The 15841-nt window shown below is 39.5% G+C and overlaps 1 protein-coding gene across 2 annotated transcripts in view; it reads left to right on the forward strand.

The window, feature by feature from the left end:
- The first annotated feature begins 1291 nt into the window (after positions 1-1291).
- The window catches only part of WDR19 (WD repeat domain 19), a 95590-nt gene continuing 81040 nt past the window's right edge, over positions 1292-15841 (forward strand). Inside the window, exons 1-5 of one of the 2 annotated variants that reach the window (XM_047719122.1) lie at positions 1292-1368; positions 4767-4858; positions 5163-5228; positions 7182-7307; positions 15581-15696. In XM_047719122.1, the coding sequence (XP_047575078.1) occupies positions 1363-1368; positions 4767-4858; positions 5163-5228; positions 7182-7307; positions 15581-15696 (406 nt within the window). In that variant the 5' untranslated portion in view covers positions 1292-1362. Of the gene's footprint in view, positions 1369-2115; positions 2138-4766; positions 4859-5162; positions 5229-7181; positions 7308-15580; positions 15697-15841 lie in introns of those variants that run through there. The other variant, XM_047719121.1, reaches the window with a different exon arrangement.

The following is a 15841-nucleotide window of genomic DNA, read 5'->3' on the forward strand; positions in this document are numbered from 1 at the left end:
GGAAGCTCTAAGTCCAACTTCAAGGTGTTTGAGGACCTTGTACTCCCCTGAAACGGGGGTGGGGGGTGGGGAGGAGGGATTATTACTCGCCTCTTCCTAGCTCTGAAATGAGCATCAATCCTTGGCATTCTTTGGATATAGCTACATCACTCCCTGCCTCTGTTGTCACACAGCATTCTCCCTGTACATCTGTGTTCAAATTTCCCTCTTCTTGTAAGTACATAAATCATATTACATTAGGGCCATGCTAATGTCATCTTAATTATATCTGCATATACCTTATTTCCAAATAAAGTTATATTCACAAGTACCAGGGGTTAGGACTTCAACCTATTTTTTGGAAGGGACACAATTAAGCTTATTACATCAACAAAACCAAAATCCATTTTTTTTTAAGATTTTATTTATTTATTTGACAGAGAGAGATCACAAGTAGATGGAGAGGCAGGCAGAGAGAGAGAGGGAAGCAGGCTCCCTGCTGAGCAGAGAGCCCGATGTGGGCCTCGATCCCAGGACCCTGAGATCATGACCTGAGCCGAAGGCAGCGGCTTAACCCACTGAGCCACCCAGGCGCCCCAAAATCCATTTTTTTTAAAAGGCCAACAAAATTGACATATTTAGCTAGACTAGACAGGAAAAACAAGAAAGCACTCAAATTACTAAAATCAGGACTATATAAGCACAAATCTATGGCAGGGTATAACATTTAGGGAAAAGCTGCCAGGTCCAAAGTGTAAAGAGAGAAGCACTCAGTGCTCATTTTTCTTGCCCAATTTAGTTGGCCTATTAACGCCTGCGGGGGTGGGAAAGAACTATTTCTCAACATCCTATTTCTTCTAGCCCAGAAGCTTGAAGAGATGAGACATGGGCCCGTCCAAGTCCTCTTAGCGCGTACTGTGTAAGAGTATTTGCTCCAAGAGCAAATTTCCGTTCTCGGTTCACCCAACAGTCAGCGCTTCTTCGTTTCCTTGACTCTGGGCGCCCCCACCCGCCACCCTTGGCAGCTTAGCAACCAGAAAGCGAAATTTACGCAGGCGCCTTTCCGGGCTCATAGAGCCCACCTCTCTCGGGCGAGTCCCTCGCTCTCATCCAATCAGAGCCCAACCAGGAAGCAAGGGCGCAGCAGGGCCTCCAGACGCGCAATCTTTCGGGGCCTAACGCTGACAGCGTCACGTGATTCCAGGTCCCCTGCCTCCCGCCCTCCCCTGCGGAGGCTCCTGCGAAGCACCGCCCTTCAGCTGCTGTTCGCTGATTGGTCACTGCTCGCGCGGTCTCCTGGGTGACGGGAACGCGTTAGCCCTTTTGGTGCAGACCAGGTGCGCCTGCGCATTTGCTACATCGCGCGGCCGCTCGAGCCTTGAGATGAAGGTAAATAACTTACAAACTCGGGGATGGGGAGGCGGGAAAACGCGGCCACTGGCTCGTAGCCCGCTGAGCATCAGTTTGAGGATAGGGGCCTGTGCCCCCACCCCACCCCTCCAGAGTGCGTTAGGAATGGGGAAGACAGCTGGGTGGCCGGGGAGGGGGAAAAGCGGGGGCGAAGTTGAAGAAGGAGGGGAAAAGAAAGAAAATTGGAGAGGAGGAGAAGGCGGAGAGAGAGGCCTCATTTCTGGGACCGCGAACGGAGTTGAAGGCACTGCTTGAAATGAGCGGAGTGGGTCAGAAAGCCCCCTGAACTTCGCGCCGCGGAGAGAGCGGTATGCTTGGAGGGTCGCAGTGAAATTGACTGCATCAGAGATGCTGCTTTCCCTGTCTCTGAGCCCCTGGCAAGCTGCGCTGCTGCTCAGCCATAAACAGAGTGAAAACCTTCCGAAAGGATAATGTCAAATTGTATGGCCTGTGACTACTTGAATGTACAAATCACTCAGTGGCTAATGTACATAATTCGCGGAGAAATCTGCACTTGAACACGCAGGTCCGCTCGAGAGCAGCATCATCGGCACACACCGTTCCTACACTTGGGCTTCTGGTGAACCCCATCCTGGGTCACTGGCTGCAGCTCATTTCCAAAACCCTCTGCTTTACGACAGCAATAGCTCTCTGCCCTGATCTGGCAAAGAAACGGCAGTTCAATTTAAAAATTAAGTCCTAATGATTCCTCCTGGCTCTTAGCATGGAAATTGGAATTGACAGACCGGTAATCATAACATTTCAAAAAACACTGCACAATTTATGAAATATCAGAATGAAGGAGATAATTATTCTTGGTTTACAATTGAGAATTTTGTGCTTGAGGCCATTTAAGCGACGTGTTTTAAGCCCTACAGCTGAGAAGTAAAAAGCAAAATTCAAACCTTGGTTTTCTGGTTGTGAAGCTACACTCTTTGATTGTAGTGTGTACGGAGCATGTAAATGTAACTCCACAGAAGAAAGATACGTAAGATCACAGCCAGGAGAGATCTACCACGAAGCTAATGAAATTTAAGGATCCCTCACTTGCATGAAGGGGGTTCCAGCGTCCTTGTGGTCACAAAACTGCAAAAGATGCCTTTGTGCTTTTTTATCCCGGTGCCTTCAAAGTGTTTTCAAGCTCCACAAAATGCACTGATTATAGAACACTCCTTCCCATAGAGGTGGATTTCATCTACTTAACATACCGAATTCTTTTTTTTTTTTTTAAGATTTTATTTATTTATATATTTGACAGACAGAGATCATAAGCAGGCAGAGAGAGAGGAGGAAGCAGGCTCCCTGCTGAGCAGAGAGCCCGATGCGGGGCTCGATCCCAGGACCCTGAGATCATGACCTGAGCCGAAGGCGGCGGCTTAACCCACTGAGCCACCCAGGTGCCCCGAACATACCGAATTCTTATTGATTGGTGTTTAATTAAAAAAAATGATTGATTGATGATTTTTAGAAAGAGAACATGGGTGAGCAGGGAGAGGGGCAAGGAAGGAGGGGGAGAGAAAATCTCAGGCACACTCCCTGCTGAGTGCAGGGCTCAATTTCAGAACCCTGAGAGCATGACCTGAGCAGAAATCAAGAGCATGACACTTAGCCAGGTGCCCCTTGGTGTTTAATTTCAAGCATTGGATCAGTTTTGTGTGGCCACTCAGATTGTCAAGCCTCCTGTAGTACTGTGTAAACGTCATGTGCCTAGATATGTTTATAATTTAATATTAAAATCTAAATTTTTTCATTCAAGCTGTACTTAATTGTTCTAGATCAATATTGTTTGATGTAAATCTCCTGTGAGCCAATGTAATTTAAAATTTTTAGTAGCCACATTAAAATGTTCGAAAAGAAACAGGTAAGATTAATTTAAATACTATTTTGTTTTATCCAGTATTTCCAAAATATTATCTCAATATGTAATCAGTATAAAATATTATCAATGGAATAGTTTACATTTTTTTATATTCCTTGAAAGGCATGTGTAGTCTACATTTACAACACATATGAATTCAGACTACCTACATTTCAAGCCCTCAATAAAATTTCAAGTCCAGCTTTGTTTTGTGGCTTCCGAATTGGATACCCCAGTTCTGGACTGAGCGAAAAGAAAGGCTTTTCAGTTGATAGACTGTCCACTCAATAGCTAAATTATACACTTAATGATTAAGTACATATAACTAATGGGCAAAGGGAGAAAATTTTGAATGAAGTATTTATATTTTTATCATGGTTAAGATGTTTTAAATGGTAGTTTTGTTAAGTTTAATCTATGGTATTGGGGTGCCTGGGTGGCTCAGTGGGTTAAAGCCTCTGCCTTCAGTCCGGGGATCGAGCCCCGCAGGGAGCCTGCTTCCTCCTCTCTCTCTGCCTGCTTCTCTGTCTACTTGTGATCTCTGTCTGTCAAATAAATAAATATAATCTTTAAAAATAAAAAAAATACAAATAAAAAAATCCATGCTATTCCCCCATGTTTATAGCAGCAATGTCCACAATAGCCAAACACAGAAAGAGTTCAGATGTCCAACAATAGATGAATGGATAAAGAAATATATATATGTATGTATGTACACATACACACGATGGAATATTATTCAGCCATCCAAAAAATCTTGCCATTTGCAACAACATGGGTGGAGCTAGAGTGTATTATGCAAAATAAGAGAAAGACAATTATATGATTTCACTCACTTGTGGAATTTAAGAGACAAAACAGGATCATAGGGGAAGGTGGGGAAAAAAAGAAAAACATGACGAAACCAGAGAGGGAGACAAACCATAAGAGACTCTCAATCATAGGGAACATAGGGCGATGGACATTAAAGAGGGCACATGCTGTAATGAGCACTAGGTATTATATAAGACTGATGAATCACTGACCTCTATCTCTGAAACTAATAATACACTTTATGGTAATTAACTGAATTTAAATAAAAAATTTTTATAAGTCCATGCTACTGATTATTAGCTGAATTCAAGTTTAAATTATTTTACTTTAGCATATAAAATATTAAAACTGTAATTTTTCTAAAATATTCAAAAACATTTAAAAGCAAAATTTATATTTATATAATATTATAAATTTATATATTATAATAATATATTTATAATAAATGCTTACCTGTGTATTGAGGTCCATACTTCATACAAAGTTTTTTGTTTGTCCATACAAACAACTAGATTGTAGAAGTTTGTTGATTGGTTGATCCAATTAGTCATTTTGTCTGTTACGTTATTGACTTTTTCCAGGTTAGCTCTAATAATAAGCTTTTGCCATCTTGAACCCTGCTGTTTTCAAGATCACGTTTTGATATCTTTGATCAACCCTTAAATTGTATGTTTGGAAAATATAAAAATTACTTTTATCTTTTTAGCGTGTTTTCTCACTGCTGGAAAAGACTTGGCTTGGCACACCAATACAGTTCACCTGGCAAAAAACATCAGGAAACTACCTTGCTGTAACAGGGTAAGAAATCAGTGAATATTTTAAGTCAATCATCCTGACTTCAGGCGGTTGTATGCCTGCATAACCATGCCATTTATTTAGTAGAAGTTCTTGTGTGATGGTTGTATAGTGGGAAAAATGATACATTCACTTCCACTAATATCACAGTTCATAAAATCTTTTCCCTGGTAATAACTTTGTAGATACAAATTATGAAACTGTCATGAGAGAACACTGAAATTACGTAGATGTCAGCTTAATTTTTTAATATACATTTATAAGAAGAAACACTCAAATTATATTTTTATGTTCTAATTACTTTTAGAGCTGATCATATTGTGAAAATCTTTGATCGCCATGGTCAAAAAAGAAGTGAAATCAACTTACCTGGGTAAGTACAGAGGTAGATCGAAAGCTTTTTCAAGCTTTCTTTCCTAAAAGATAAAAAAAAGTATTATTGCCTTAAAGCTGTAATCAAATAGAATTTTACAACTCATATATAATCTATCTCTTCTTTTGCTTTCTTCCTTTGCAAAGGGATTTGTTTTGTTTGTTTTTTTAATATTCATTTACTTATTTTTAGAATAGAACATAAGCAGGAGGGGCAGAGGGAAAAGGAGAGGGAATCCCAAGCCAACTCTATGCCCAGCACGGAGCCCGAGGTGGGGCTCCTCCGTCTCCCAACCCTGAGATCTCGACCTGAGCCAAAACCAACTGACTACACCACCCAGGCACCCCAGGGATTTGTTGTTTTATACATAAGTTGTTAGTGAAATATGTAGACATATAGCATATGCGTTAGAGTTGATATTTATAATCTCTGTACTCTTGCAGGGAAGCTTTAAGGTAGAATTATAAATAAATCTATATGAAAGATTCTTATTTAATTATAAACAAGCCTTATTTTGTGCATAGGCAGAAAAGATAAGCCCACATCACTGTACTGTTTCCTCTCATAAATTGTTGGAAAATAGTTGCTTTCACCATACATTTTAAACTTTTTTTTTAGATTTTATTTATTTGTCAGAGAAAGAGTGAGAACAAGCACGGGGAGCAGGAGGCAGAGGGAGAAGCAGGCTTCCTGCTGAGCAGGGAGCCCAATACAGGGCTTGATCCCAGGACCCTGGGATCATGACCTGAGCCAAATGCAGATGCTTAACCAACTGAGCCACCCAGGCGCCCCTATGTCATTGTTAAACTTTTTTTTTTTTTTTAAAGAGAGTATGTGTGCTTTGGGCAGCCAGCAGTGGGGGGTGGAGGAAGATGGGGAGAAAGACTTCTACGTAAGGTCTGAAAATACTAGAGAAAACGAAGATCCCCAAACATATTTTAACATTTCGAAAAAAAAAAAAAAAAAAGACCAAAGTAACTCCCAGTTGTCTTAGTTTATTGTCTTATTAATCTGAGTTTGGCTTAGCCAATATCCCAGAGCAGAGTCTCAAAGTGAAAAATAACATCAGAGAAGAAAAAGTTAATCCTCAAGGAAGTTTTTGATTTATAATAAGCTCTTTGAAATAATTTTAAACAGTATCATATTTAAAAAGCATTTCCTATTTATAACTCTTTAAGTCATTTTAGTTGAATCACTCTTAATCTATTATGGCAAGATGCTATAAAATGAAATAACATGTGTAATCTAGGTTTTCTATTATTTACAATCCCATATCTACCCAGCCATGATCTGTTTTATACACAAATTAACTAGATGAAACTCATTTTTTATCAGTACCTTCTTTTTCTCTCTGTAAATCTGAAATAACCTTTCAGCACTTGGTCAAACAAATTACCTCTTGATTCCAATGTGATTCCTTTGTAGAGGTGCTCTATGGGTTTGTTTTACCAAAAGACCAAGTTCTTTATAGGATCTAAGAAAATCTGCTTACTAGGTATAATTATATTTAGTGTAGTATATATAAATGATATTTAAAATAGAATTAAAATTTTTTCCCATTCCCTCAACAACAATAAAATATTTAACTTGGTGGGGCACCTGGATGGCTCAGTTGGTTAAGCATTCGACTCTTGGTTTCAGCTCAGGTCATGATCTCAGGGTCATGGGATGGAGCCCCACATCGGGCTCCATGCTCAGTGTGGAATCTGCTTAAGATTCTCTCTCCCTGTGTCCCCTCCCTTCTCTGTTTGCACACTCTCTTTCTAAAAAAAAAAAAAAAATTAGTGTTATCTAAGCAGTGAATAGTGAGTTGTAGTTCTCACTTTAGGAAGTTTATGACCTACTCAAAATTGGATGATCTTATTGTAGATAAAAATTGTAAATAGGCATTTAAATTTCTTTCCCTTACTTTAAGAAAATGTATAGTGATATTTTGCTTTTTTTTTTAAAAAGTAACTGTGTTGCTATGGATTGGGACAAAGATGGAGATATCCTAGCAGTGATTGCTGAGAAATCTAGTTGCATTTATCTATGGGATGCCAACACAAATAAAACCAGCCAGTTAGACAGTGGTATGAGGTAAGAATAACTTTTATTTTAAATCTTCACTTATAAATATTATTTGTAGGTCTGATGCTAACAATGCTTACTGCTATTATTATAAAGATGCGTTTGTGAGATGCTTTCCCATGAAAGAAAGTTTATTTCTTTTTTTTATTGTTACATATAATCCTATTGATTTTGCCCAATTAATTAGAATAAATTGTTAGGATTGTAAAATATAAGTAGCTTCTTAAAATTTGCTTTCACTGGAACAGACTAAAATGTCCAAAGATGAGACAAAACATATGGAAAATTCTGGAAATGGGATTGGCCTCAGGCATTGCTGGATTTAGGGGTTCTAGGGATGCAGTCAAGACTCTCCATCTCTGAGCTCTTCCTTTCTCTGTATTGACTTTATTCTAAGTCAGACTCTATGCTGCTGCCAACTATTGGCTTATCTTCACAGCAAGTTACACCGAAGAGAACATATCCCCATCACCTTATCCGTGTCCACTCGGTTACTCAAAAGGTCTCTGAGTAGGGTAGACAGGGCTATGGGATTAAAAATCCCAGCAGGTGAAGAGTGGGATAAAGGTGGGACAGTTCCCAAATGGAAAATATACTGGCAAACAGAAGAAATTACAGATCTCTGCTAAAATAGAACCACTTTAACATATGAAATAGAAACATTTATTTACAACTAAAACTTGGCCATTCAACCTTGAACGAGTAGCTTTACCTCTCTCTAGACCTCAGTTTCTTCATCTCTATGGAATGTGTGTAATAATAGCTGCCTCATGGTGTCACGTGACATGCAGATAGGCCACACACATGTTGAAAGATAAGACTGTAAATTTCCAGTTTGCCAAGGAGTAACAACCCAGAGAAAGCCAGGTGGCCATGCAGAACAGGACCAAAGGTGACCTTAGCGTTGTTTCCCTTAACCCTCCAGATTGACGCATGAGGCGTGCACTCACGGGTAATACTGCCCACCCATCGTGAAGTCTTGCCAGGCTTGAGAACCTTCATTTCTTGCTCTGTCCTTTTGCACTTTGGGTATATGTCACTTTTTAGAAAGATTTTACATACTCTGCTCTTCAGTTCAAAAAGAATATTTATAAACATCAAATACTGGTTCTTGAACCAAATTCAGCATCAGCAAGAACACATGCTCACCCAGAGAAAAATGCATAATTAATCCAAGGTGTCTCAGACTGGTGTATATCTACCTCTGCTGTCTAGCTTCCCACAGATCCATTTCCTCACATCATCTCAGAGTTGTTGGGACGTTTAATTGTGCGTCATGGCCAGGCATGAAATTAAGAACTGAATGATTGGTAGATGTTATTGTAATTATTGAGGTGGAACCAATTAATTATTAGTTTATATTAATATTTAATACCTAAAGGACTTTTGTATATACAAAGTCACACCCCCATATTTGTTTTTTTTTTATATTTGTTTTTTAATTTAAAGGTCAATATTATACTAAGATACTTAAACACGATTTTGAATATCAGTTTTTCTTTAATATATTCATTTGGCAAACAAATTTCCTTGAAAAACTTAAATTCCATTTAGAAATTTAATTGGAATTTATTCTTTTGAGCCCTTTGAACATCTTAAATAATACACAAAGTGTATTCAAATGTAATCATTGCAAAACTTACTATGATGTCACTTAACTATCTTAAATTATTATGGTAACACAATGGATTAAGTGGATTAATTTTTACTGCATGTATTTTTATAACTTCTTAGAATTATAGTGGTACTTCCCTTGATCCTCCTTAGACTTATAAGAGTTATGTCCCTGGAGTACAGCAGTCTTTCCAGAGAAAACACTAAATACAGCATCGCATTCATCAGCCAATTAATTTGTGGTTGACTTATGGGCATGGTTCCTTCTCCCATGGCCATTCAGACCTGAGTATTGGTCAGTCTACCCAGCTTCTTTCCTAATTGATCTTCATTTGTCTTATCAGCAAGACTTTCTTAAGCCTGTGCCTTTCATACAGGTTGCATTTTTTTTTTTGTAGCCATGTGCATTTCCCTTGAATAATATATTCTTTAAGTTTAACTTGGCCAAAAGTACGTGTAATTCCTATATATTATCCTGATCTGCAAGCATTACTGGGAACTTAAATGTGCCATAGCATCTTACAGTAATTTGTAGGGCCTTCTAGAGGCCTTTTCTCTGAAGAAAAGGAAGATGGAGTCTGTTCAGCTGGTTCTTCTTTTGAGGATATTTGGTTACTTGATCTTCTTGGAACACACTGTTTAACTCCTTTTCTAGTTGGTTGTCATGTGACTGTTAGTAACGATAGACTATGGAATGGACTGTTGTCACTCTGCTCTTATTCAGTGTGACCGCTGGTGCTGATCACGACTTGTGCTTCTCACACAGTTCCTCCTCTCTCTGGCGCTATTTATCTTGCTCACAATTCTTTCTGTTCATGTTTTCTCAATCTCAAATAGGATTGAGCATGTGAGATTTATTATAGGAAATGCCTCTGAGGAAACATAGAGGGGGCAGGTTAGAAAAGCCATCAGACCACAGTGCATGTCTGATCCTTGTAAAGGGGAGAGGGAAGGAAGAAACATTGGGTAGAAGCATCTTATACTGTAGCCCAATTCTAAGTTCAACTAGGCCTCTGAGGAGACTTTAAGCCAGAGGTACCCATCAGTGGAACCCTGTGTTTCCCAGAAATGGGCCTCAATAGTATCCCTGCCCACTCAGTTACTGTCTGGGAACAGCCCACGGGAAGGCATGGCCCTAGCACGTCAAAGTGGTGGATTCCAGTGGAGGCCTTCATCAGTTACACTTTCCATAGCTAGAGACCTAAGAGGCGTATTCTCATGGCTGTCACACCTGCTCAAACAGATAGAGAAACAAGCATATTGGTCTTTTAAAAACATGCACTTTATAAATTAAACCCAGCAGCCTGGGATATTAGTACTTATTAGAAATAATTTTCTAACTGAATATTATTCATATTCATTCATATTCAACTGAATATATGAATATTGTTGTTGCAACCAAACTTCTCTTATACTTTAATGAAATTTTGGTCTTCCATATTATCAGCTTTCTTGAGGGCAGCGTTGCTTTCTGTAAACAGTAATGATTTATCAGTGGTTCTCAAACTTTAGCTGTATCAAAGTGCTTATTGAAACACAGATGAGGATGGGGCGCCTGGGTGGCTCAGTGGGTTAAGCCGCTGCCTTCGGCTCAGGTCATGACCTCAGGGTTCTGGGATCGAGCCCCGCATCGGGCTCTCTGCTCAGCAGGGAGCCTGCTTCCTCCTCTCTCTCTACCTGCCTCTCTGCCTGCTTGTGATCTCTCTCTGTCAAATAAATAAATAAAATCTTAAAAAAAAAAGAAAAAGAAACACAGATGGGTGGATGCCACCCTCAGAGTTTCTCATTCTGAAGGGCTAGGATGGGATCAGAGAACTGGCATTTCTAAAGTTCCCAAGTGATGCTATTGGTCTTGGGATTGGATTTTCGCAACCACTTTTCTATACCCATTGTGATTTTGTCCCTCCATTTAGAGAATGAGCTAGGAGTCCGATTTCCCAGGAGTCCTGATTCCATTTAATAGAGAACTATATAAAAGTTCAACCAGTAGGGGCACCTGGATGGCTCAGTGGGTTAAAGCCTCTACCTTCAGCTCAGGTCATGATGCCAGGGTCCTGGGATCGAGCCCTGCGTCGGGCTCTCTGCTCAGCAGGGAGCCTGCTTCCTCCTCTTTCTCTGCCTGCTTCTCTGCCTACTTGTGATCTCTGTCTGTCAAATAAATTAAAAAAAAATCTTTTAAAAAAAAGTTCAACCAGTAGGTCTTAGAATGTACTTAAGAACTGGTGGTAGACAAATGTGCTTTCTACCTCTTTCTGAGTGAGCTAATCTTAATAGTGACAGAGGTGGGAGAGATGGGAAGACGGCAGTGGAGTAGGAGAACCCTAGGCTCATCTCCTCCTACAAATACAGCTCAATAACTATCAAATCATCCCAAATACCCCAGAAGTCAACCAGAAGACTGATGGGACAAACTCTACAACTAAAGGGAGAGAAGAGACCATACTAAAGAATGTAAGAAGTATGGAGGCATGGTGAAGAAACAGATCCTGGCTGCTGTGGAGGGGAAGGAGCCATGGTTGCAGAGAAGGGCAACAGAGAGCGGAGCACACAGGGGAACACAGATGTAGAACATTTCCCCAAAGCCTTTGGCCTGGAAAGTGAGAGGGTCTGAATTTCATGAATTCTTGCAACCAGTGGGGCGTAAAGCTTGGAGTGTTCAATGTCACTGGGCTTGGCTAGGATAGATAGGTACTGCCACACTCCTGGTGAGATGACAGGGATGTACAGCATGGAAACAACATCTCAAGAGACCCCAGGGTACAAAATGGGGATATTATTTGCTCTTCTCAGAACATGTCCCTGAGTGATATTATTCATGAAGACACCTCCCCAGGAACAAAGGAGCAGGTCAGCACATTTCCCTCTCCTGCTGCTCAGCATAAACACAGAGCCACCTGCAGAAGCAGTGCAGTGTGGAAACTGGCCGCCTAACTTGCTTACACTAAGCACTCCCTGTGCTTTGGTGGAACTGCTTTTCTCAGTGATGCTTACCTCAGTCCCAGTGTACCAGCACAAGCCCCGGCCTACACCATGTTTCCCAGCCAGAGAGTGTTGCAGGGTCTTAGTTCTGGTGGAGGTGGTGACGGGTCTCATTTCATAATCAGAAAAAGCACACCTAGTTAAAACTCACCACATTCAGATCAGGAGCCAAACATTGCATACAGCAAGCAAGGAGAGCTTCTGCAGATGACTGGAGGATAGAACAGCTAAAACACAATAGCAGAGTGCATGTAAAAAAAAAAAAAAAAAGTAAGACCCATCTATATGCTGCCTACAAGAGATTCATTTTAGACCTGAAGACACCTGCAGATTGAAAATGAGGGGGATAGAGAAACATCATGCAAATGGATGTCAAGAGAAAGCCAGAGGAGCAGTACTTGTATTGGACAAACTTTAACATGAAGACTATAACAAAAGACAAAGAAGAACACTAGTGAATAATAAAAGGGACAAGGAGATACAACAATTATAAATATTTAAGCACCTGGCACAGGAGCACCCACATATATAAAACAGTAACAAACATAAGGGAACTAATCAATAATACAATAATCATAGGGGACTTCAACACCCCACTTACATCAATGGACAGAACATCTAAACAGAAAATCAACAAGGAATTTATGGCCTTGATGACATACTGGACCAGATGGACTTAACATATATTTGGAACATTCATCCTAAAACAGCAGAATACACATTCTCTCATTCTTTTTTTTTTTTTTTTAAAGAGAGAATGGGAATCTTAAACAGACCCCACGCTCAGTGGATGAACCCAACACAGGGCTCAATCTCACAAACCTGAGATCATGACCTAAGCCAAAATCAAGAGTTGCTTGCTTAACTGATTGAGCCACCAAGGTGCCCCAGAATACACACTCTTTCTAAGTGCATATGGAACATTCTCCAGAATGGAGATCACATATTAGGTCACAAAATAGGCCTCAACAAATAGGAGATTGAAGTCATACCATGCAACTTTTCTGACCACAACACTGTGAAACTAGAAGTCAACCACAAGAAAAAACCTGGAAAGACCACAAATACATGGAAGTTAAATAACATGCTACCAAACAATGGTTCATCTAAGAAATAAAAGAAGAAATTTAAAAGTTCATGGAAACAAATGAAAATGAAAACACAATGGTCCAAAACCTTTGAGATGCAGCATAAGCAATCCTAACAGGGAAACATATAGCAAAGAGGCTTACCTCAAGAAGCAAGAAAAATCTGAAATAAACAACCTAACCTTACAGCTAAAGGAGCTAGAAAAAGAACAAAAAGTGAAGCCTGAAGCTAGCAGAAAGAAGGAAATAATAAAGATTAGAGCAGAAATAAAGGATTTGGAATAGAACAGATCAATGAAACCAGGAGCCAGTTCTGTGGGAAAAAAATCAATAATATTGATAAACCTCTAGCCAGAGTTATCAAAAAGAAAAGAGAAAGGACCCAAATAAACAAAATCACAAATGAGAGAGGAGAAATAACAACCAACATAACAGAAATACAAACAATTATAAGAGAATATTATGAAAAACTATTTGCCAACAAATTGGACAACCTGGAAAAAATGATTAAATTCCTAGAAACAAATGAATTATCCAGACTGAAAGAGGTGAAATAGAACACTTGAACATACCAATAACCAGCAAAGAAATTGAGTCAGTAATCAAAAAATTCACAACATACAAAAGTCCACGATCAAATGACTTCACTGGTGAATTCTACAAAACAGTTAAAGAAGAGTTAATGCCTCTTCTCAAACTATTCCAAAAAATAGGGGTGCTTGGGTAGCTCAGTTATTAAGTGACTGCCTTCAGCTCAGGTCATGATCCCAGGGTCCTGGGATCGAGCCCCAGGCTCCCTGCTCAGTGGGAAGCCTGCTTCTCCCTCTCCCACTCCCCCTGCTTGTGTTCCCTCTCATTGTATCTCTCTGTGTCAAATAAATAACTAAATTTTATATGTGTATATATATACATATATATATATACCAAAAAAATAGAAAAGGAAAAGGAAAGAAAACTTCCAAATTCATTCTATGAGTCCAACACTACCCTGATACCAAAACCAGATAAAGGTTCCACTAAAAAAAAAGAGAACTATTGGCCAATATCCTTGAAGAACATGGATGCAAAAATTCTCAGTAAAATACTAGCAAACCCAATCCAACAATATATTTTTAAAAAAATCATTCACCATAGGGGTGCTTGGCTGGATCTGTCACTCACACCTGTCAGAATGGCTAAAATAAAAAACAAAGAGCAATAGGTGTTGGCGAGGATGTGGAGAGAGGGCAACCATCTTGCACTGTCAGTGGGAATGCAGACTGGTGCAGCCACTCTGGAGAACAGTATGGAGTTTCCTCAAAAAAGTTAAAAAAGAACTACCCTTCAGTCCTTCAATCATACTACTCTAGATACTCACCCAAATAATATAAAAATATGAATTCAAAGGGATACATGCACCCTGATGTTTATAGCAGAATTATCAACAATAGCCAAATTATGGAAAGAGCCCAAGTGTCCATTGACTGATGACTGGATGAAGATGTAGTATGCATGTATGCATGTGTGTGTACATATGTGTATATCTATAGGTATATGCACAGATATATACACACATATAGATGATGGAATATTACTCAGACATAAAAAAGAAATCTTTCCATTTGCAGCCTCAGTGGAGCTAGAGTATAATGCTAAGTGAAATAAGTCAGCAAGTGAAAGACAAACACTATATGATTTTACTCTTATGTGGGATTTAAGAAACAAAGCAAGCAAAGGAAGAAAAAAAAAGAGGCAAAACAAGAAACACTGTTATCTAATGAGAACAAACTGATGGTTATCAGAAGGGAGATGATGACAGTTGGTGGTGAGAGAGGTGACGGGGATTGGGGAGTGTGGTTGTCGTGATGAGCACCGGGTAATGTATGGAAGTGCTGAATCACTGTATTGCACACCTGAGACTAATATTATACTCTTAACTACTTGGAATTGACATAAAAACTTTAAAAAGTGACAGAGCTGGAAAAGATATGTCCTATTTAAGGTGATGAATTCTCAGTGATTTTTCCAATGTAATATGTTAGAGGACTCTACTTAACACATTTTTTTTTTATTTCGTTTTTTTTAAGCGGGGGTTGGGGGAAAGCTGAGGGAGAGGGAGAGAGAGACTCGTAAGCAGAAATTCCATGCCCAATGTGAAGCCCAATGCGGGGCTCAATCTCACAACCCTGAGATCACGACTGAAGCCGAAATCAAGAGTTGGACGCTTAACCGACTGAGCCATCCAGGCGCCCTGGAACCTACTTTGTTGTTGTTGTTAAAGCTTGTGGCATCATCATCCATTAAGATTTTTCCACATTTACAACTATCAGTCTGACCAAACTGTCTCATCATGACTCGTTTTATGACCTTTGAGGTTCCAGCATGACTGAAGTAGAGTTTGTATTTATTACATATGTATGTTAGGTCTAACTGACCATAACATCATCTTATAGCTTCTCCAAAATGCCTTTAGCCCTTAGTCTTTGTCCTAAAGCAGTAAGTTCTAATTTTGTACTTCAGTTTCTAAGTAGATATTAAAATTATTCATGAAATACTTTTTAAAAGAACTACCTGGAGATTATGATTCTGAGTTTTTTAGTGATTTATATCTTAACGTTACAGGGATCAAATGTCTTTCCTTCTTTGGTCAAAAATTGGAAGTTTCCTGGCCGTTGGAACCGTTAAAGGAAATTTGCTTATTTATAATCGTCAGACATCTCGAAAGATTCCTGTACTGGGTAGGTTATAGCTGGAAACACCGCTCTGTATTTGAGATGCTTTACATAAATGTAATGTTTTATGCCTCAGATTTTTCTGATATCGCCAGGGAAATTGTGTAGCAGTAAAACTCGCCCGGGTAAGCCTCACAGCTAGCTAAACTAC

Source organism: Lutra lutra, chromosome 2 (assembly GCF_902655055.1).
Source record: "Lutra lutra chromosome 2, mLutLut1.2, whole genome shotgun sequence".
Taxonomy (NCBI): Eukaryota; Metazoa; Chordata; class Mammalia; order Carnivora; family Mustelidae; genus Lutra; species Lutra lutra.